The sequence below is a fragment of the Achroia grisella genome, unplaced genomic scaffold (genome assembly GCF_030625045.1).
Source record: "Achroia grisella isolate CSIRO2021 unplaced genomic scaffold, CSIRO_AGI_Agris_v1 utg2471, whole genome shotgun sequence".
NCBI lineage: Eukaryota > Metazoa > Arthropoda > Insecta > Lepidoptera > Pyralidae > Achroia > Achroia grisella.
The window spans coordinates 74,722-97,514 of record NW_026712739.1 but is presented as its reverse complement, the minus strand read 5'-3'; the positions used below and the strand labels follow the sequence as shown (position 1 = coordinate 97,514).

The window sequence follows — 22,793 nt, the reverse complement described above, 5'->3', positions numbered from 1 at the left end:
AATATTTATAGAAGCTAAACATGAAAACATTAGCATTACTCTTTTCTTAATTTATTACCTGTGAACATAGAGTTCTGAATGATACTCTTTGCTTGCTACCGATTTGACCGAATGTCAAAGTCGTCCATATTCTTTGTTTATCAATCAAAATCAATCAACTGTCAGTTGTCCATATATTTCTCACCTCGTATTATTTTTCGTTTATGCTTTTAAAATTAATATATTTTTATTATTAAATAAAATGGAAAATTTAATTCTAAATACTGGGGAGTCTAAACCTGATATAGAGTCAGGGAAAACGTTATGCCGCTGTTGTTTATCGACAGATAGACGTATGTGGAATTCGACGCTTTTCGAAGTGTATTTTCAAGACTTAGCTGGGATTAGCGTAAGTTTAATATTTAATAGTTACTAGTTATATACCGCCGCGCTACTTGCGAGTAATATATTCTAAATTATTCGCTGATAATGTGGCTTGCATAGGTGAAAGAATTTTTTAAATTGGTTCATTAATTATTTAGATAATTAATCACAAAAATAAAATAACTCTGGACAATTTAAGCAGCGCATTTTAGTCCCAAGTTAAGCGGAGCTTGTATTATAATCACATAGTATAAAACCAAGTCGCTGTCGCTGTCTGTCCGTCCCTATGTATACTTAAATTTTTAAAACTATGCAACGGCTTTTGAATCGGTTTTTATATAGATATGGTGATTCTAGAGGAATGTTTATATATATAACACATGTATACCCGTGCGAAGCCAGAGCAACTAGCTAGTATGTAATAAACAATTGAGAAAAAAAACTTTCTACTAATTCATAGACTTCTAATGCCCGTATAAAACCACAGACATAACAATGAAGTAAAAGTTGGTTCTTTAAACACCTGACCAATCAGAGGTCTGTTATAAGCTATATATGTGTTTGTGTGTGTATGTTAACTAATGTACTATCCTGATACAAACCATCTCAACCAACCAGCTCCTAAGAATATCCTTCAATTCTTCTTCCAACTGGTCTAGGTAGCGAACTCTGAAAAATTATGAGCACATAGATATATGTAGGCTGCAATGCTACAGATCCAAGCACCCGACAATAGCCTAAACAAAACAATAAAAAAAAGTAGCACTCTATCCCAAGCATTGCATAAAAAAAAATACCTTTGTAAATAAATTTTCAACAGGTCCAAGTACCTGACAATAGCCTAAACAAATCAATAAAAAAAAAGTAGCATTCTATCCCAAGCATTACATAAAAAAAAATACCTTTGTAAATAAATTTTCTACAGGGCCACGTACCCGACAATAGCCTAAACAAATCAATAAAAAAAAGTAGCACTCTATCCCCAGCATTACATAAAAAAAAATACCTTTGTAAATAAATTTTCTACAGGTCCAAGTACCTGACAATAGCCTAAACAAACCAATAAAACAAAGTAGCACTCTATCCCCAGCATTACATAAAAAAAAATACCTTTGTAAATAAATTTTCTACAGGTCCAAGCATCTGACAATAGCCTAAACAAAACAATAAAAAAAAGTAGCACTCTATCCCAAGCATTACATAAAAAAAAATACCTTTGTACATTAATTTTCTACAGGTCCAAGTACCTGACAATATATAAAAAAAAGTAGCATTCTATCCCCAGCATTATATAAAAAAAAATACCTTTGTAAATAAATTTTCTACAGGTCCAAGCATCTGACAATAGCCTAAACAAACCAATAAAAAAAAGTAGCAATAAAAAAAAAAAAAAATACCTTTGTACATTAATTTTCTACAGGTCCAAGTACCTGACAATAGCTGCACTTTCTTTTTTTTTTTTCTATCTGCGATCAGCCCGTCTGGCTATAATCAAATTTTTTGAAGTTACTTGCTTTTTCCCAGCATTATATAAAAAAAAAAACCTTTGTAAATAAATTTTCTACAGCTCCAAGCACCTGACAAACCAATAAAAAAAGAAAATGGAACTCTGTCCTCAGCACTATATAAACAAAAAATACCTTTGAAAATAAATTTTAACATTTCCTTGTTTTCAGGTATCACAATCTGATGGTCTACCACAATGGGTCTGTTACGAGTGTACCATATTACTGTACAAGGCCGTCCGATTCAAACACAAATTACTGCGGGCCCATAACCTGCTGTATGAGTATCTGACCAGATGTGCACCGGTGTGTATAGTAATTCTAAAACATTTATTTACCTTCATTTTTAAGTAAAAATTAAGTCACAGCTGTCACCTCTAAGTCACAGCTATCAACTCTAAATCACAGCTATCACCTCTAAGTCACAACTGTCAACTCTAAGTCACAGATATCAACTCCAAGTCACAGCTATCACTTCTAAGTCACATATATAAACTCCAAGTCACAGATATCCACTCTAAGTCACAGCTATCAACTCTAAGTCACAACTGTCAACGATAAGTCACAGATATCAACGCCAAGTCACAGCTATCACTTCTAAGTCACGTATATAAACTCCAAGTCACAGATATTAACTCTAAGTCACAGCTATCAACTCTAAGTCCTCCTGTCAACTCTAATGCATTTCATTTCCTTCATTTTAAAGTCAAAATTTATATATCTTACTAATAGCAAAAGTTTGTGAATATGGATGTATGTATGTTACTCTTTCACACAAAATCTACTGAAGAGATTGTGATGAAACTTTACAGTGATATAGCTTATACATTAGAATAGTATATCCATTGAAAAAGTTCCCATATTTCGGTTAGGTAGATCTATCTTTCATCCAGCTCCACTCCTATTTGCTCTTTTTAGTCTCTTTGCTGGGTTATTGAGTAGAAGCTTCTGAGCCTGTTTGTTCAGGTGAAGTATTTGCTAAGACATCCCTTATATTGGTGCTTGTGACTTCTGCAAAGTCAATAATCAACAATAAACATCAGTTCAAAAGAAAAACACAAGTTTCTTGCTCATTCTTTTTGTGATGAGTCTGCGTTCCGAATGAGGGATAGAATCAAAATATGACTATTCAAAAGTGCTTGTAATGAGTTTATTTAAATAAAAAATGTATTTCTATTTCTATAAAAAAATTTATTCAAAAGAGCAACACATAAGATTTTTGCTTATTCTTCTTGTGATGAGTCTGCGTTCCGAATGAGTGGTAGAATAAAACAATATGACTATTCAAAAGTGCTTGCACTGAGTTTATTTGAATAAAGATTATTTCAATTTCTAATTCCTCACAAGAAGAATGCCTTCTCTGAATGCTAATGTGAATATCTTCTTCATCTTCTCCAGTTTCCTATCGATGCTCAAGATCCGGAGCTAGTGAAGTATGCGAGTCCTAACTTGAGTGCAACCACCACACTCTCCTTTGATGTTAGCGGAAAAACAAAATTGGGGTTCCAGAAAACCTTACAGGTTGGTTTCATTGTCTTTATCTTATTAATATTATAAACACGAAAGTTTGTAAGTATGTATGTGTGGTATAATAGATACTTTTTATAGACCAACGTCATATTTATTATTCATCTAGCTGTTGATTGACATTGTAGAAAAACACGAAACTATGTCACTATATTCGTAACATATTAAATATATTCCTCAATTACTATATACACAACAACATAAATTTCTAAACAGTAAACTGCCTAACAGTAGAACTCAGTTTATGGGTAACTCCTTTTCGTTTCGTGCTGCTCAGCTATGGAATAATCTCCCTTTGGAGATTCAAAAAAGTCCATCTAGTGGTTCTTTTAAGAAAAAGTTAAAATCATATTACCTTTCTACTGCTATGTGATTAGTGTCCTCATTGTATATATATCTTTGTAGTATTTATTGTTTGATTTAGTATATATTTATGGTTATTATATATTTATTATAAATGCGCGCGCGTAATTTTATTTGTTTAGGTATTCAAGTACATATTATATATTAATATATATATATTTTTTTTATCTTTATGTATATTGTATTAGTATCTGTATTTTGGACATTATATTTTTATGTTTAGTTTTAATTATTTTGACATTTTCATAAAAAATATAATTTGCACATTTTAACCCACTCAACACTTCCTAGGCCACGCTCTATTGGGTTGACTGGAAGAGATCTCTTTTAGAGATAAGTCCTCCTTTGTTAACATTAGCTGTAATTAATTTACTTATAAATGTATTTAAGTGCAATAAAGAATATTTAAATTTGGCGACGAGATGTCGTTGGAACGTTTTAATTTTAATATATTTGACAACAATACAGAAGACTGGGATTACTATATACAAAGATTTGAGATCGAGTTACAACTTCATGGGCTTGACGGAACAACATCAGATAGTAATAGTAAGAGAAAACAATTACTTCTCTCCCGAATCAGTCCAACATCATTCAAGCTACTTGTGGATTATTTTCGACCGACTCCCGTGACATCGAAAACTTACGACGAACTTATTAAAGTATCTATTATATGTATATATATTAAGATGCACTTGTTCATTACCAACTACACTTATGTATATAGTTTTATATAAAAGTGTATTTATTTTTATTTTACAAATGTAAGAATGTTATGTGATGCAAATTTTTGTGATATTAATAATAAATAATAATAATTATACCACAGTATGTTTATTATTTTACGAAAAATCTATTCAACGGATTTTAATGAAACTTTACAGTGATATAGCTTATACATCAGAATATGGGTTTTAATGAAACTTTCGCGTAAATACACAGAATAACATATAGGCTATAAACTTCATGTGAGTGAAACTGCGGGCACAGCTAGTATTTAATAATAATAATCTCAGGACAATTCACACAGCGCCATCTAGGCCCAAGTTAAGCTAGCTAAAGCTTGTGTTACGGGTACTAGATAACTGTTACAAATTATAAATATTTTTATTTATCGTAAATACATACATATTATACATAGAAAATATCCAGAGTGAATCAAACAATCATACTCATGAATGCAAATGTTTGTGTGGTGCGAGGAATCGAACCCGCGATCTTCGGAAGTAAAGCCGTGCTCGTGCTTTTTTTTATAAGAATAAAAAAACGGACCCGGCCACGCGTTGCTGTGTCTAAGGTTCTTGAATAAAATAATATTGCGACTATAAATTGAGATGTAAGATATCCTATCTTTCAAGTTGGATCACAATGTGCAAATCAAATTTGCAATCGGTTCAGTAGTTTAGGAGTCCATAGCGGACAAACAACGTGACACGTAATTTTATATATATAAGGATAAGACCTGGGATATATACACAAATATATATCTAGCAGGGATGTTAAAGAGCTCCGAAACTATCGGATATCCGATATAAAAAAATATCCGTAACCGTAACCGAATCCGAAATAAAAGTTTCGGATAATATCGGATAGGGGCGGAGCCTAATTGAGACACGTTATGTAACCATTTTATTAGCTATTTGTATTTCACTTTTGAAATTCCTTAAAAAATTAATATCCGAAACTAACGGATAATCCGAAATAATTTCATATCCGTATCCGTATCCGGTATAATAATCATTCCTATGTCCGTTCCGTATCCGAAATTTTATATCCACAACATTCTTGATATCTAGTAGAAACATTGTGCATTTTTATTATTATACTGTAACTTTAAAATATATGTTTTAACTTATAATGATGATACAGCACGAGAAACAAATCAAGAAGACCGAGCTGGACCTGTTGGAGTTACCGATCCTGGCGGTGAACAAAGCTGATGATGACCATCAATACGAGGATAAGTTCTCCGATTTCGAAGACAACATCACCTTGGAGCAGTACAGGTAATTGAGAATAATAATAATAATAATCTCAGGACAATTCACACAGCGCCATCTAGACCCAAGTTAAGCTAGTTAAAGCTTATGTTATGAAGTTGTTAATAAAGGTTCTATTTAAAAATGTATAATTATTTTCATAATAATATAATGAATGAAATGAAAAAACTATTGCTCCTCTTACGGAAGGTATAATCGGACCCGCCCAACCTCGTCTGCGTTTAATTTCGCAATATTTTTCATTGCAGCTCCGCTCCTGTTGGTCGTAGCTTAATGTTATACAGCTTAAAGCCTTCCTCGACAAATGGACTATCCAACACAAAAAGAATTTTTCAATTCGAACCAGTAGTTTTAGAGATTAGCGCGTTCAAATAAACAAACTCTTCATCTGTATAATATATATTATTATTATTATATACTAAATTACATAAATTAAGATGTCTAACAAATATAAAAACAACATAATTACAATAAAGAGGTAACAATGGGCGGCCTTATTGCTAAATAGTGATTTCTTCCAGACAACCTTAGAGAGGTTTGATTAGGATGGACAGGTGTAAATGTCAAATTTGACATTTACACCTGTCACTTTATTCTATAGAGATTCAAAAACATACTATAAATATGTTTCAGAACGAGTACAAACAAAGTGGATAATGAATTAACTGAAATATTAGAAATGCCTGAGAACGTAGACGTTGAAGTGAAGAAGAAAAAGAAATTGAAGAAGAAGGAGAAAACGAAGAAAAAGAAAACAAGGTAATCTATACATATAAATAAAATTGGAGTGTCTGATTGTAATACCACTAACTCACCACCACTGTAACCACGTCTCTGTTCCGTAAGTCATCACTGGCAACACACATTGGTCGTAAACCTTCGTCTTGAGACACTGGAAATTTGGACGAAGTATCGGAGGAGAGAGAATTTGATTTTTCTCCCTTTTACAGTGATGCAGATGTAAATGATCCTACCACAGAGGCCATAGAGAAACCATCGATAAGGAAGCAACTGGATTTAGACCCGACCAAAATAAGACTGGTCATACTGAATCCACAGGAACAAATCAAACAGAGAGAGGTAAGTAGTAATAATCTTAACTTATTTCCAAAAAACAGCAATATTCATAATATTAATACTAGATTTAAAGACAAACTTGCTGTCCCCAAGTATCGTGTAGAAAAAGTCAATAGGTCTTTTATGGGAATAGGTATAAAAATTTACAATAAGATACCAAAGGATATATTGGAATTACCCTTAAATAAATTCAAAACATCTGTTAAATCATATTTACTGAGCAAGGCCTATTACTCACTAAACGATTACTTGAATGACGAGCGTGCATGGCAATAGTTTTCATGTTCGGGATTTTCATTTAATGTTAGACATAGACACCTATATAAATATCTATGCATTGTAAATAAACTGGCTTTAAAAAAAATAGTAATTTAATTGAGTTTCTTGCCAGTTCTTCTCAATTGGATCTATATACCGAACTGGACGGTAGGGAAAAAAATTATAATGTAAAAACTTGACATTCATAAGCGGCTAAAATGTCCTACATGAATAAATGATTTTTGAATTTGAATTTGAATTTAATTATCCTTACTGATATTATTAAAACGAAATTAACTCTGTCTGTCTGTCTGGTAATTGGAGTGTCTGTTTGTAATATTGAAATAACAGTTCTTTACTACATGCATATGAATATAAATACGGTACATACACCAAAAATTTTTTTTATACACTTTGTCTGTCTGTCTTTTCCGGTTAATCTCTGAAATGGCTGGACCGGTTTTGACGGGACTTTTATTGGCAGATAGCTAATGTAATAAGGAGTAACTTCGGTTACTTTTATTTTCATTACATAGTATAAAATAAAATCGCTGTCTGTCCGTCCCTATGTATGCTATATATGTTATAAGTCGCAGTTACAGCTAGTACATATATATATTGTTTTCAGGAGGAAAGCAAAGCGTCCCTGAAGTTTCCTTTTCAGTGCCACCTGTGCTTTAAGGGCTTTAATTTTGATTCCAAGTTGCGAAATCACATGACCAAGCACAGCCCGGTGAGTTTCTCTTTAAACAACTTTATAGAGACTAAGTTATGTATAGTATATTGTATGGGAATATAATTACAGACAAACATATTAATATTGCGAATGTGTGGTGAGAATAAAAAGATACGACAAATCAAAATTGTTTATATTAAGTTTATTTTAATGATAATAATAATGAGTACACACATACACATACACACACGCGCTCATACGCACTCACACATGCGCTTACACACACACACTGCACTTACTTGGTTTCGGTCCGTATGTGTGGAAAAAATAAACCTTTAGCAGGTTTATTTTTTCCCCACATACGGACCGAGAGAAAGAAAAAAAAATTCCCAGGACAATTCACACAGCGTCATCGAGACCCAAGTTAAGCTAGCTAAAGCTTGTGTTACAGGTAATAGATAACTGATACAAGTAAACCGATTTTTTTTTCGTTAATACATGCATATTATACATAGAAAACACCCAGACCGATACAAACAATCATACTCATGATACAATACAAATATGCGTGCGGAGCGAGGAATCGAACCCGTAACCATCGGACGCAAAACGGTGTGCTAGACCGTTAGACGAGGTGCACAGTTAATTCGTACGAGTTGTAGTGTTTTAATATATATTTTTTAATTCCAGTCCCGCGGGACGTTTGAATGCAAGCTGTGTCACATGTACCTGCCTACGTCATACAGCTACAGTGTTCATAATCTGATACACACGAGACGCTATGAATGCATGAAGTGCTTCCGACGGATGACCGATAAAGCGTCTATTGTGGATCACTACCGGTAAGTTGGATTTACACGATGCAAGTTAACAAAGTGATATTTACATGTTTATGTATACAGCTCCCTTATTCCACCAAAAAATTTCGAATGTAGACATTCTTATAAATGAATAATTATAATAATAATAATAATCTCAGGACAATTCACACAGCGCCATCTAGACCCAAGTTAAGCTAGCTAAAGCTTGTGTTATGGGTACTAGATAACTGATACAAAAATAGATATTTTTTTTCGTAAATACATACAGTCATACATGGAAAACACCCAGACCGATACAAACAATCGTACTCATGAATATAAATGTTTGCGCCTTGCGAGGAATCGAACCCGCGACTATCGGACGTAAAGCGGTGTGCTAAACCACTAGACCACCGAGGTCGTCAATGTATGTTTCTAATTGCTATTCGGGTGACCGAGCTTTCGCGGGGTGGCAGATGAAGCGTCTATCATGGATAAGTTGGATTTACACGATGCAAGTTAGCAAAGTGATATTTACAGGTTTATATATACAGCTCCCTTATTCCACCAAAAATTTTCGAATGTTGTCTACATACTTATAATTGAACTAGCTTTTGCCCGCGGCTTCGCTCGCGTTATTTTATCCCCTCAGGGGTGGAATTTATCAAAATCGTTTCTTAGGGGATGTCAGTCACCTTTGAGTTATATATATATATATATATATATATACGTACAAGCAAGAAGACGAAACTTGTTTCATGTTCCAGGAGAAGAACAGATTGGCCAAACAGGCTCCTATTTCTCTGGCATTGACAGAACTCAACGGTGTAGTTAGTCGCTTTCCAGATCACATATGTACTTGTAATTCACTGGAGTTTCGTAGGATGGCAGTGTTATTTAGGTAGTATGTTAAATGGAGACAGGTATTATTATTATATTTTATTTTTTACTCTTTTGTTTTTCTTGTGTAATTACATAATTGTATGTATTTGTATATTATCTTCCTAAGTGGGCATATTGGGAGACTGTTAAGCTCACTTAGTACGATGTAAATAAATAAATATATATATATAGATTTCTTGAAGTAATGATTATTTCTGTTCTATTCTTTTACAGAACTCAACATGAACAACTGCATTAAAATATCTTATCCCATACATTTTATTAAACATTACAAATGTTTGAATTTCCCAACTTATTCTGTACTATGTATATGCCGCAGAATCAACTGATTAATCAATTGATTAATTTCTACTAGAATAGCGCCATCTATTATCATTGTCGGAAACGTCAAGCGGTTTGCTTGGGTGAGTATGTCCAGTTTTAACAGAATTATAACAATATAAAAGCGTGAGATTTCTTCTTATAACTTAAGATAATATATCTGCCTGATTGTTAGTGATTTTATTATTTTGTTATCGTGAGTGAGTGAATAGACGATTAGATTTTGAAATAAGACTATTATTTCTTGCCTACACCATTTACCCAACATGGGTTCTGATGACGAATATTTGAACTACCCTCGTTATATATATAAACCTTCCTCTTGAATCGCTCTATCTATTGCTGAAAACTGCATTAAAATCCGTTATTTTTACATATGTTAGATATATCAACTTTATGTACTATTAAAAGTATGTGTTATAATAAAATAACATTAATTTAACTATGTCTCTAACATAATTCACTTTAGCAATTAAAATGCAACCAGCACATCCTGTGCTCAAAGACCGAAAGTGAAAAAACCCTTTTTATAAGAAAGATGATATACAATTTAACGATACCAGTAATAATGATTTTTTTTATAAAATTCAGATTTTTATTATCCTATTAATTCATAGTATATTCAAAGTAGCTTCTAATCCGTCCCTATATATGCTTTAAATCTTTAAAACTACGCAACGGATTTTGAAGTGGTTTTTTTTAATATTGTGATTCTATAGTTGATCATATATAATATATGTACAACCGATATTAGTAGGCTATAAACTTCACGCGATAAACGTTTGAGCACAGCTGTTTATGTAAGATTTGTCCCGGCAAACGTTGTTTTCCCATATAAATTGATAACGCTATAATAAATAGGGGTTAATTGATAGAAGGGTGAAAATTTAGGGTTGAGTGTATTTTTTAAGGACACATAATATAAAATTTCATAAAAATCGGTCTTACCGTTTCGGAGGTGTATGGTAACTAACATTGTGACACGAGAATTTTATATAAGACCTCGGTGGCGTAGTGGTCAAGCACACCGCTTTACGACCGATGGTCGCGGGTTCGATTTCTGGCACGGCACAAACATTTGTATTCATGAATATGATTGTTTGTATCGGTCTGGGTGTTTTCTATATAAAATATGTTTTTATTTAAAAAAATAAATATCTATGTATATGTATCAGTTATCTAAATCCATAAAAAGCTACGCAGATGGATTTTGATGGCGCTGTTTGAATAGATAGATTATTATTTTTTTTTTATATATATATATATTATATATCTCCCTTTGATAGGGTAATAGACTGATCATTGCGGGTAAAAATTATTATTATTATTATTATAAGAGTATAATAATTTCCTATTATGAATTCGATGTCTGTTTGTCATGTTGCAGTAACTGCAAAACGCATAGAGGTCATATGCGTAATCACCACAGCGGGGACCGGCCTAAGTGTGACCAGTGTGGGAAGACCTTCGTCAACAATGACTCACTGGCAGAGCACTTACAGTGAGTAATCATATGTCTAGGTAACGAACTTTGAAAAGGGCGAACACAATAGATCTATATAGGTTGCAGTGTTATAGGTGCTACAAACATCTGACAATAGCCCAAATAACCCAATAAAAAAATTATGCAGGAATGTTACGGTTACGGATACGGATATGAACGGTTACGGATACGGATATGAACGGTTACGGATACGGATATGAACGGTTACGGATACGGATATGAAATGAAATTTTATTACATAAAATGTGGTACATTGGATGTGGCATTTTGAATATTATTATATTGTTCGCACATTTAGTCATTTCTGACATGCAACAGACAATTGTCAATTGAAATATTGTCATCATACATTGCTCATCATTACATAGGGGGAAGTGGGGCAGATTGGGACAAGGGGCACATTGATACACGTGTATTATTTCGTAAACGATTAAATGTATTCGAGTAGTGATAACTCTGAGACACGTCTTTAAACTTCTGAACGCGACCGTAGGGGCCGTTCAAGTATTACGTAAGCACTATAGGGGGGCGGGGGTTCTTTTCTTTGCTTATTTTGGATGACATGGGGGTGGGGGAGTCTGTATGATGATTACGTCATCGGTCGTAATTTAATTTTTTTACACGAATGGCAACCCTCACATTGTCTTTGCTAAAAAAACAATACATTAATTGAGAGATGTTTACGTAAGCATGGGGGGAGGGGGTAAGAGCTTTGCTTACTTTTGCTGACAAGGGGGATGGGGGGTAAATAATTGTGATAAATCTGCTTACGTAATACTTGAACAGCCCCGTAGTGATTACGCTAACAGCCAGTCAACCGGTGGCTTTTAGCAGGAGAGGAAACGTTTCGAGAGCGGGTAACTAAAAAAATACGATTTAAAAGTGTTTTTACGATCTGCTGAGCCATCTTGTGATGATCAATGTATCCCAAAGGTAAGTTAGGGCATCAAATATTAAACACTTTGCAGGTGTTTTACAATAATTAACTTAGTATCTTTAGTGAAACCTGCTTTTTATAAAAATTATTTTTGGGGAAGTTTGATACAGGAAAGTACGGGGCACTGTGAAGGATGGAGATCAAGATGAGCAAAAAGTAAAACGGCACCGTTGTAGTTGATAGAATATTTTTGTATTAAATTGACTTATGTCATATAAAAACAATATAATATTATAAAAAATATAGACAATAAAAAGGTATATAAAATAGTTCCCAACAGGCACAATGATACGTATCAATGTTCTCCGTGACTTCAATAAAGTGTTAATTTTGTAAAAAAATTGTATTGTATTTTCAGAAAATGGTGCGAACATATAAACCTACATATATTATTATAATATTAAGATACGGATATGAAATTGAAGTTATCCGTCAGTTAAGGATAATATTTTTTTGAGGAATTTCAAAAGTGAAAAAAATACAAATAGTTAATAAAATGGTTACATAACGTGTCTCAATTACGCTCCGTCCCTATCCGATATTATCTGAAATGTTTATTCCGATTCGGTTACGGTTACGGATATTTTTTTATATCGGATATCCGATAGTTTCGGTTACGGTTTTTTTAATAAAATTGGTGTGTCTGTTTGTAATATTGAAATAATCGTTTTTTACTACATGCATATGAATATAAATACGGGACATACACCGAAATAACATTTTTTACAATTTTTGTCTGTCTGTCTGTTTGTTCCGGCTAATCTCTGAAATGGCTGGACCGAATTTGATGGGACTTTTATTAGCAGGTAGCTGATGTAATAAGTAGTAACTTGGGCTACTGTTATTTTAGAAAAATATAGTTAAATTCCACGCGGACGAAGTCGCGAGAACAGCTAGTTATTACTATATTTATAATTATTTTTCAATTGTCCTTCCTCTCTACAGAATCCATCAAGGCATCAAGAATTATGAGTGTTCGATATGCAACAAGCGGTTCCGAACCCGCACTCAGATAAAGCACCACCAACTGAGACACAGCGACGTCAAAGAATATTACTGCGTGGAATGTGACACCAGGTAGGATTACATTGCTCCCTTTGCGTAATGTGGACTCCATTTTCTGAACAGCCTTTTTTTTTTATAACACAGGGGACAAACGAGCATGCGGCTCACCTGATGGTAAGTGATTACCGCCGCCCATGAGCACCCGCAACACCAGGGGAATTGCAAGTACGTTGTCGGCCTTTTAAAAAGGAATAAGCTCTTTTCTTGAAGGTTTCAATATCGTATCGGTTCGGAAATACCATTGCTGGAAGGTGATTCCACAATGTGGTTGTGCGAGGCAAAAAGTTTCTAGAAAACCGTACTGTGGAAGACCGCCATTCATCCAGATGATCAGGATGGTATTTCAGTTTCTGGCGGGTGGTATGGTGGTGAAACTCAGCAGCTGGTATTAATCCGAACAATTCCTCAGAAAAATTATCATTTGGGCCGTTGTACATATACGGCGTTATTACAAAAAGATAAACCTGGTTTAGCACTAGTAATAAACCATTCACCAATGTATTCCTTATTACAAAATGAAGTTTATCTCTAAATCGTGATTCGTCTATGGTCTAAAGTTAGACCTGCGATGCCCCTAGTTTAACAGTGGTCTAAATGCAAAATGTCAAACTCCATTTTAAAAATTGTATTGTAAGTTGTTGTTTTTCGAAAAATATTTTAACTAAATTAAAAATATATTAACTAAAATATTTAAAGCTAATTTTACGATAATAAAAATATATAAAAGACGTTATTTGTTATTTTTTCACTCATTTGACTTTGAAATAGTCACCATTCGAATCGATCCAATAAAAATATCCCGCCATTCCTTTTCTCCGTATAGGACTCCTACTTCTAATTTAAAACTGATTTTCAGCCTAATAGTACATTAACAAATATAATATATTAATGAAATAGTTATAATGAAGACATTGATAAATAAAAATAAATTTATTTTTAGTTTATACATTTTTATTTGAAGTAATATTATTTTTGATATTTTCATATTTCTGGTAAAACGGAACGTAATTGTACGCTAACAGACATGAGTGACTGATTTCTGTATGGAATACATAATGAACGATTTAACTGTAGTACTAAGTAGTCCTCTGTTAGATCTGGATTCGTAATAATGTTAGGTTTATTCCAAGTATTAACTCTAGGAATGGTTTAAACCACGACCATTTAGACCACGTTTCGTCCGAGTTTTAACAGATTTTTTGTAATAAGACCGATAGAGTCGAGACTACTAACGTAGCCAGCCAAGCTCCTCCAAAAGCGCAGAAGTCTCTTGGTGTCTTCACAGTCACGGAGCGACCTCACCGTTCCGAGAATTCGTGTTCGTTGTGCCACTGCAAGCACTCCACAACAAATTTGATTTGCACATTGTGTGCAATTTGATCCAACTTCAAAAGTAGGATAGCTTACATCTCAATTTATAGTCGCAATATTATTTTATTCAAGAACCATAGACACAGCAACGCGTGCCTGGTTTTGATAATATTTGTATGTTTTGAAATGAATATATATGTAAAATTCTTTCTGTAATTTTGCAGATTCAAATCGGCACACAATCTGCGGCAGCATCTGTTAAAGAGTTTAAAACACAAAGACAAACAGAGTCTCAAGTAAGTGATTTTTTAATATACATACAACTGAAATGAGAACGTCATGGTCTAGTTGAATGAAATGAATGAATGAATGAAATTCAAATATATGTATACATATTCAAATTTAAAATTCATTTATTCATGTAGGACATTTTAGTCGATTATGAACGTAAAATTTTTTATATTGTAAGTTTTTCCCTACCGTCCATTTCAGTATATAGATCCAATTGAGAAGAACTGGCAAGAAACTCAATTTAATTACTTATATATAAATATAAAATAGAAAAATGTCCCCAAATATGGTACTACTTTTGCAAGTTTGGTTTTTTTACGAATCATAGTGAAACAGTGCACCCGCCTGCGCTAACGGTATACGCTGGCGGGGCACCAGTGGAGGATGATAAGAACATGAGGTCAGGTCAGTTAGCACATCATGTATCCATCACGATGGTTTCCAGGGGAAACTGCGAGGATGTCAACCTGACATGGTGCATTGCTAGCAATAAGATCATCAGTCCACATTACTAACAATCTGCTTTAGTTTAGCAAGATAGGTTAAGTTGTCACATACTCAACATACTTGCCCTAAGAAGTTTCAATATTTCCGGTGGTTTTTTCCCTCGGGGTCGATGCCGGGAAAAAGGGGCCCCGAGGCCCTTACCTTCACCTCCATAGGGGGTGCGGATGACCAGTCAGTCAGTTGTATTTCGAGAGTGGAGTCTAAAAACGTGACATCCAAATATTTTTTTATGTATGATATTTTTTTATTACTGTAACTTTACAGAATGGATGAATCTTTACAGTTGTATGAATCTATGTATTATATAGGCTATAAATTTAACGCGGGTCAAATCGCAGGCACGGCTAGTAAGTTTATATTCTCGCGACGTACGCGCGCGTACGCAATGGGCTGCGTGCGTACGCGCGCGTACGCAACGGTCCGCGTGCGTACGCGTGCTATGATAGCGGTGTGGTAGGTATTTTTGTTTTGCGGACGGACGCAATGGTCTGCATGCGTACTGTTACATCGATTTCCATTGAAGTGTTTTTAAAAAAAACTTATCTTAAACAGCGCTCGAGGTTGAAGGCAATCTTTTATGACCGAGAGTGAATATAGATTCATTTGGTGTCTATTTTATCCTATTTCGAATTGAGTCAGACCCTGACTCCGCAAGATGTGGTCGCTATAATATAAAGAATTTTGAATTTTTGAATGATGCTGACCCATCATTCAAAAATTCAAAATTCTTTATTTAGATAACACCATTTTACAATTACATTCTACAGTTGTTGAAGACTCCTTTTCAGCATAAAGATGCCTGTGCCAGGAGGCTCCGCTCTTCCATACCTTATATCACCACTTTTGTAAAATGTTTCTTGTTTATTATACTATAAATAATTAGTTATATAATTCAATTTTAAAGTACATACATTATAGGAAACATTGTATTCAATTTATCTTAAAAATTTTCTCTAATAAATAGGAATATATATACATATATGTGTGTGTGTGTGTGTATGTGTGTGTATGTATGTAATCTTGCACAACAGTTTTAGCATTGATAACAATGATGTAGCAGATCATAGGTTATAGACTCGGAGTATAACAGTACGCATGTTATGATAGCATGGTACGTATTAAAATTTTGTACGCGTTCGTAACGATCTGCACGCATATTGTAATAGCGGTACGCGGTACGTATATTTTACGCGCATTCATAATCGTTCGCGTACGGACGCGTGCTTACGCGTGCGTACGCATACTATAATAGCGGTGCCTGGTATATATAACTTGTACGCATTCACAATCGATGTGCGTACGTATACTGTAATAGCGGTGCGTAGTACATATAACGTTAAGGAGCAGGACATTGTCGATTATATTCGTACCAAGAGTAACCTGACATTGAGGGTGACGCAGCTGAAGTCGAGTCACAACGCGAGTTTCAAAGCGTTTGTGGCCCGGGTCCCCACCGACTCGCTGCCCACCTTTATGAAAGAGGACTACTGGCCGAAAGGTGTGGTGTATCTGCGCTACCGTGGCAGATTGCCATCTTCAGTGCCGTGTTCACACAGACAATATTATTGTATTAGTTTTTAAATATTATATTATATGTATGTTAGTCTATAAAGTATTTATAATATGGGCCTAGTCGCCTGAAGTAAATGAATAAATAAATAAAATATAGTCTACACGCATTCGCGCCGATCAGCATGCGAACGCGTGCGTACGCATGCGAATACAGTCGTACATGGCAGGTACCCGTGCGGGCGGGCGGGGTGTCCGCGTCGGTTCGCGTGCGCGCGCGCGGCCGAGCAGCACGCGCGCGTGCAGCACGACGGCGCGCGGCCGCACGCGTGCGCGCGGTGCGGCGCCGCGCTCGCCTCCCGCGCCTCCCTACACAAGCACGAGCGAGCCGTGCACCGCGGGCTGCGGCCGCCGCCCAGGCACGTCTGCCACACCTGCGGCCGGGCCTTCAGGGTACGAGCACACACACACACACACACAGACTCTCAAGTTTCAACTCTCTTTCTCTCTCACAGATACGCAGACACTATTATATCTCGAATTCACACTTTCTTACACACACTTACTCACATTCTAATATATAACTTACAGTCTCTCTCTCTCACACACGCACACACACAGACTCTCATGTTTCAACTCTCTTTCTCTCTCACAGATACGCAGACACTATTTTTCAAATTCAAATTCAAATTCAAAATATCTTTATTCATGTAGGTCTATTACAGACTCTTATGATATGTCAAATCTACCGTCAGTTCGGAATGATATCGAGATGAGAAGAACTGACAAGAAACTCAGCTCGTAATTTTTTTCAAATAATAGTGGAACATGTTTATGATAAATACAGTTATTACACACGAGTGACACACACACAAAAAATTTTATATACAAAGAACAAATAATATTATATCTCGAATTCACACTTTCTTACACACACTTACAATCACATTCTGATATATACCTTAGAGTCTCTCTCTCTCACACACACACACACATACTCTCATGTTTCAACTCTCTTTCCCTCTCACAGATACGCAGACACTATTATGTCTCGAATTCACAAAATTCAAAATTCAAAAATCATTTATTCATGTAGGACATTTTAGCCGCTTATGAACGTCAAATTTTTACATTATAATTTTATTTTTCCCTACCGCCCAGTTCGGTATATAGATCCAATCGAGAAGAACTGGCAAGAAACTCAATTGAATTACTTTTTTTTTTTAAAGCCAATTTATTTACAACGTATTTTTATATAAGTGTCCATGTCTAACATTAAATGAAAATTCAGTACAACTATTGCCATGCACACTCGTCATTCAAGTAATCGTTTAGTGAGTAATAGGCTTTGCTCAGTAAATATGATTTAACAGATGTTTTGAATTTATTTATGGGTAATTCCAACATATCCTTTGGTGTCTTATTGAAAATTTTTATACCTATTCCCATAAAAGACCTATTGACTTATTCTAAACGATACTTGGGGACAGCAAGTTTGTCACACTTTCTTATACACACACTAACATTCTGATATATACCTTAGAGTCTCTCTCTCTCTCACACACACACACACACACACACACACTCTCGATCTCAGGAGCACACTCTTATTCTATCTCAGACTCACAACCACCCACACAATCTTTAACCAACACATAATTACACTCTCTTTTATAAACACACACACTTTCTAACCCCCACACATGTGTGAATCTGAGAGAGAAAGAGAGTGTAAGTGTGTTTGACTTACACTCTCTTTCTCTCTCAGATTCACACTCTCTCTCTCTCTCACACACACATACACACCCACAAACAGTAATAGTATACTTATTAGTATAATAATAACAATCAATTTATTTGGTTTTGTAAAATAACTTTATATGCTATGTTCACCAAATGTATTTAAATACACATAAATATAATTCTAATATCGCCCATGCACTCTTTCCCTCTCTCTCTCTCTCCCCCAGTCTCTCTCTCTCTCTCACACACACACACACACACACACAGTAGTAGATAACAAATTAATAATAAAAATCAATTAATTTACGATATTTTTATATAACTTTATACCCCGTGTTCGCCTATAAACAATTATTCATAACCATAAGACTAAATAATAATGGGCCTTATAAATTATAGCCTACTAGCTACACACCCCGGTTTCGCACGGGTGTATGTTGATGTAGTATAACATATATTATACATATAAACCTTCCTCTTGAATCACTCCATCTATTAAAAAAAAACCGCTTCAAAATCCGTTGCGGAGTTTTTAAGATTTAAGCATACATAGAGACAGGCTGCAACAGCGTTTTTGTTTTATACTAGCTGTTCCCGCGACTTCGTCCGCGTGGAATTTAACTTTATTTTTATTAAATGAAAGAAGCCTAAGTTGCTCCTTATTACATCAGCTACCTGCCAAAAAAAGTCCCGTCAAAATCGGCCCAGCCATTTTGGAGATTAGCCGGAACAAACAGACAGACAGAGAAAAATTGTAAAAAATGACATTTTGGTGTATGTACCGTATTTATATTCATATGCATGTAGTAAAAAACTGTTATTTCAATATTACAAACAGACACTCCAATTTTATTTATATGTATAGATGTATAGAATACCTTGTTTTCTTTTTCTTCGCTTTCTCATTCTTCTCCAATTTCTTCTTCTTCTTCACTTCATCGTCTACATTCTCAGACATTTCTAATATTACCAACAGACACTCCAATTTTATTTATATGTATAGATGTATAGATTACCTTGTTTTCTTTTTCTTCGCTTTCTCATTCTTCTCCAATTTCTTCTTCTTCTTCACTTCAACGTCTACATTCTCAGACATTTCAAATATTACAGACACTCCAATTTTATTTATATGTATAGATGTATAGATTACCTTGTTTTCTTTTTCTTCGCTTTCTCATTCTTCTCTAATTTCTTTTTCTTCTTTACTTCAACGTCTACGTTCTCAGACATTTCTAATATTACCAACAGACACTCCAATTTTATTTATATGTATAGATGTATAGATTACCTTGTTTTCTTTTTCTTCGCTTTCTCATTCTTCTCCAATTTCTTCTTCTTCACTTCAACGTCTACATTCTCAGACATTTCAAATATTACAAACAGACACTCCAATTTTATCTACATGTATATGATTACACATGTTTTCTTCGATTTCTCCTTCATCTTAAATTGTGATTCTTCTTCTTCTTAAATAATATAAATGACGTACATTCTCAGACATTTCGCTATAAAGTTACAAACTTGTGGCACGTGGTGGGCCAATTTTATTTACATGTAATATGGTTATGTAACGATTCTGACATCATGTAAAACCTACAACTTTTGGCAGGGGAAGAGTGTTCTGGTGAACCATGTCAGGACCCACACAGTTGGTTATATATTCAATATTTTTTATCTATTTGTTCGTTTTTAATAGAATTAGTGCTAATTGGTAGTTTGTATTCACACACTTAAACTTAAAAATGTAAAGAATATCAAAATTATAAAAGAGCAACACGCCTTGCTCGTACATCTGAAGATACGAAGGCAGGCAAAGGTAGGTTCTGTTTCATAATAATATGCTTATGCACATGCATGGCTTCGTTATGGAATAATCCTTTGGGGAGAAATGGGTGAAAACTGTGATTGGTACAGTTTATGCTATAAATAATATAAATATTTTATATTGATTTGTTTTTTTTTAGTGGAGTAAACCAGAAACAGTCATGCTCGCTATAAAGTTCAAACTTGTGGCGGCGTGGTGGGCCGGGTCGATGTGCTCGCTCGCATATGGTTGAGTGGAATGATGGCTGGCTCATCCGTCATACTCGTGTACGGGTCACTGGTCTGCTATTAAAAATAGAAGAAACTAACGGCAAATTAATTGTTTAACCAGTTGGTTATATATTCAATATTTTTTACTATTTGAGTATTTAATTGAATTAAAAATGAAGAAACTAATTGAAAATTTTGTATTCACACACAGATTATTGAACTTAAAAATGTAAAGTAATGATAAAATTATTTAAAAGAGCAACACACAAGTTTCTTGCTCGTTCTTCTTGTGATGAGACAGCTCCGAATGAAAAATAGATTAAAAAAATGTAATGACTATTCAAAAGTGCTTCAATGTAAGTTTATTTGAATAAATGATTTTCTATTCTATTCTATTCTAAGATTTATGCATACATAGGGACAGACAGACAGCGAGTTTGTTTTATACTGTGTAATGATTTGTGTATTAAAGTTTATATAAATAAATAAATATTTTATATTGATTTGTTTTTTTTTTCTATAGGTCAAGCCAGAAGCACCTAAAGATATCGCTACAGAGCCTCGCGATCCCAAAATTGATTTATACACAAAAGAGGACCAACCCATCGAGTTTGAGAACTGGAACCGGCCGCAGATGGGTGCCTGCGATGTCTACTTCCAGGTCACAGCTGGACATTAAAAATAGAAGAAACTAACAGAAAATTTACACAGAGTTAGCTTCCAGGTCACAGCTGGACATTGAGAATTTAACGAACTAAAGGCAGATTTACACTGAGTTACTATAGAATATATAGGTAGATAATTATTTCAACGTTCTCCGTGATCTATTTAGCAACTACTTTACATACTATGGTCGCGGGTTCGATTCCTCGCACGGCACAGACATTTGTATTCATGAGTATGATTGTTTGTATCGGTCCGTGTGCTTTCTAGGTATATTATGTATGTATTTACGAAAAATATCTAAATATTTGTATCAGTTATCTAGTACCCATAACACAAGCTTTAGCTAGCTCAACTTGGGACTAGATGGCGCTGTGTGAATTGTCCTGAGATTATTATTATTAAGAATAGAAGGAATTAATGGCAGAAATACATTGAGTTAGTTACTGGCGCTAATAAGAAAGAAAGAAAGAAAGAAAATTGTTTATTTGGTACACTGAAAATAATTTTTAAAATTTAATTTACATTTTATTTTATAGTGTAGTATAGATGGTAGATAAATTATACATATAAACAGTATTAGAGTTCTAAACGTTTGTTTTAGAGTAAATAATGTTTGATCTTTTGAACTATATTCTCCCAAATATGAATTTGAAAATCAATATATTGTTATATTGGAATTACCCTTAAATAAATTCAAAACATCTGTTAAATCATATTTACTGAGCAAAGCCTGTTACTCACTAAACGATTACTTGAATGACGAGCGTGCATGGCAATAGTTGTTCATGCATTTTCATTTAATGTTAGACATAGACACCTATATAAATATACATTGTAAATAAACTGGCTTTTTAGAAGTAATTCAGTTCAGTTTCTTGGCAGTTCTTCTCAATGGGATCTATATACTGAACTGGACGGTAGGGAAAATATAAAAATTTACGTTCATAAGCGACTAAAATGTCCTACATGAATAAATTATATTTGACTTTGAATCTGTATTATTGTAAACATGTACAACATTTATTTGAAAAGAATACGAGCTGAGTTTCTTGTCAGTTCTCATCTCGAAATCATAGACTGACGGTAGATTTGACATATCATAAGAGCCTGTAATAGACCTACATGAATAGAGATATTTTGAATTTGAATTTCAACCCATGACCAGAATGAAGATAAAATGGTGTGCTAAATTGCTAGACCACCGAGGTCGTTAAAAAAACAAATAGCGATATCCGTAGTCTTCATATATTACGACGGTTACCACTTACCACCAGGTAGGTAAGTCAGTTTATATGGCAATCCATTTGTTTTTTTTTAGAAAAATTTAGTAACTGACTCATTGCAAATCTGCCTTCCTTATGTATTAAATATTATGACACTGTTTTAAGTTCCTTTAGCGCTTTTGTACCTTTGTTATGATCTCAATTGTTTTT

At 34.3% G+C, this 22,793-nt stretch overlaps 1 protein-coding gene across 1 annotated transcript; it reads left to right on the top strand.

Moving 5' to 3' along the window:
• The first annotated feature begins 197 nt into the window (after positions 1 to 197).
• Positions 198 to 21,373, top strand: LOC131842779 (zinc finger protein interacting with ribonucleoprotein K-like). The gene is made up of 15 exons (XM_059191347.1): positions 198 to 388; positions 2,040 to 2,174; positions 3,267 to 3,389; positions 5,628 to 5,764; positions 6,392 to 6,517; positions 6,709 to 6,838; positions 7,722 to 7,826; positions 8,460 to 8,611; positions 9,686 to 9,703; positions 11,133 to 11,294; positions 13,180 to 13,311; positions 14,835 to 14,906; positions 17,148 to 17,370; positions 20,270 to 20,308; positions 21,218 to 21,373. Exons 1-15 carry the CDS (start codon positions 242 to 244, stop codon positions 21,371 to 21,373), a joined length of 1,857 nt encoding a protein of 618 aa, XP_059047330.1. The 5' UTR covers positions 198 to 241.
• Positions 21,374 to 22,793: the final 1,420 nt, after the last annotated feature.

Excerpts from the sequence above, each read along its gene's own strand:
- LOC131842779 (XM_059191347.1), top strand. The coding sequence starts at position 242 with ATGGAAAATTTAATTCTAAATACTGGGGAGTCTAAACCTGATATAGAG. Across the intron at positions 389-2,039 it reads AAGACTTAGCTGGGATTAGC|GTATCACAATCTGATGGTCT; the intron begins GTAAGTTTAATA and ends CCTTGTTTTCAG. Across the intron at positions 17,371-20,269 it reads CCTGCGGCCGGGCCTTCAGG|GGGAAGAGTGTTCTGGTGAA; the intron begins GTACGAGCACAC and ends AACTTTTGGCAG.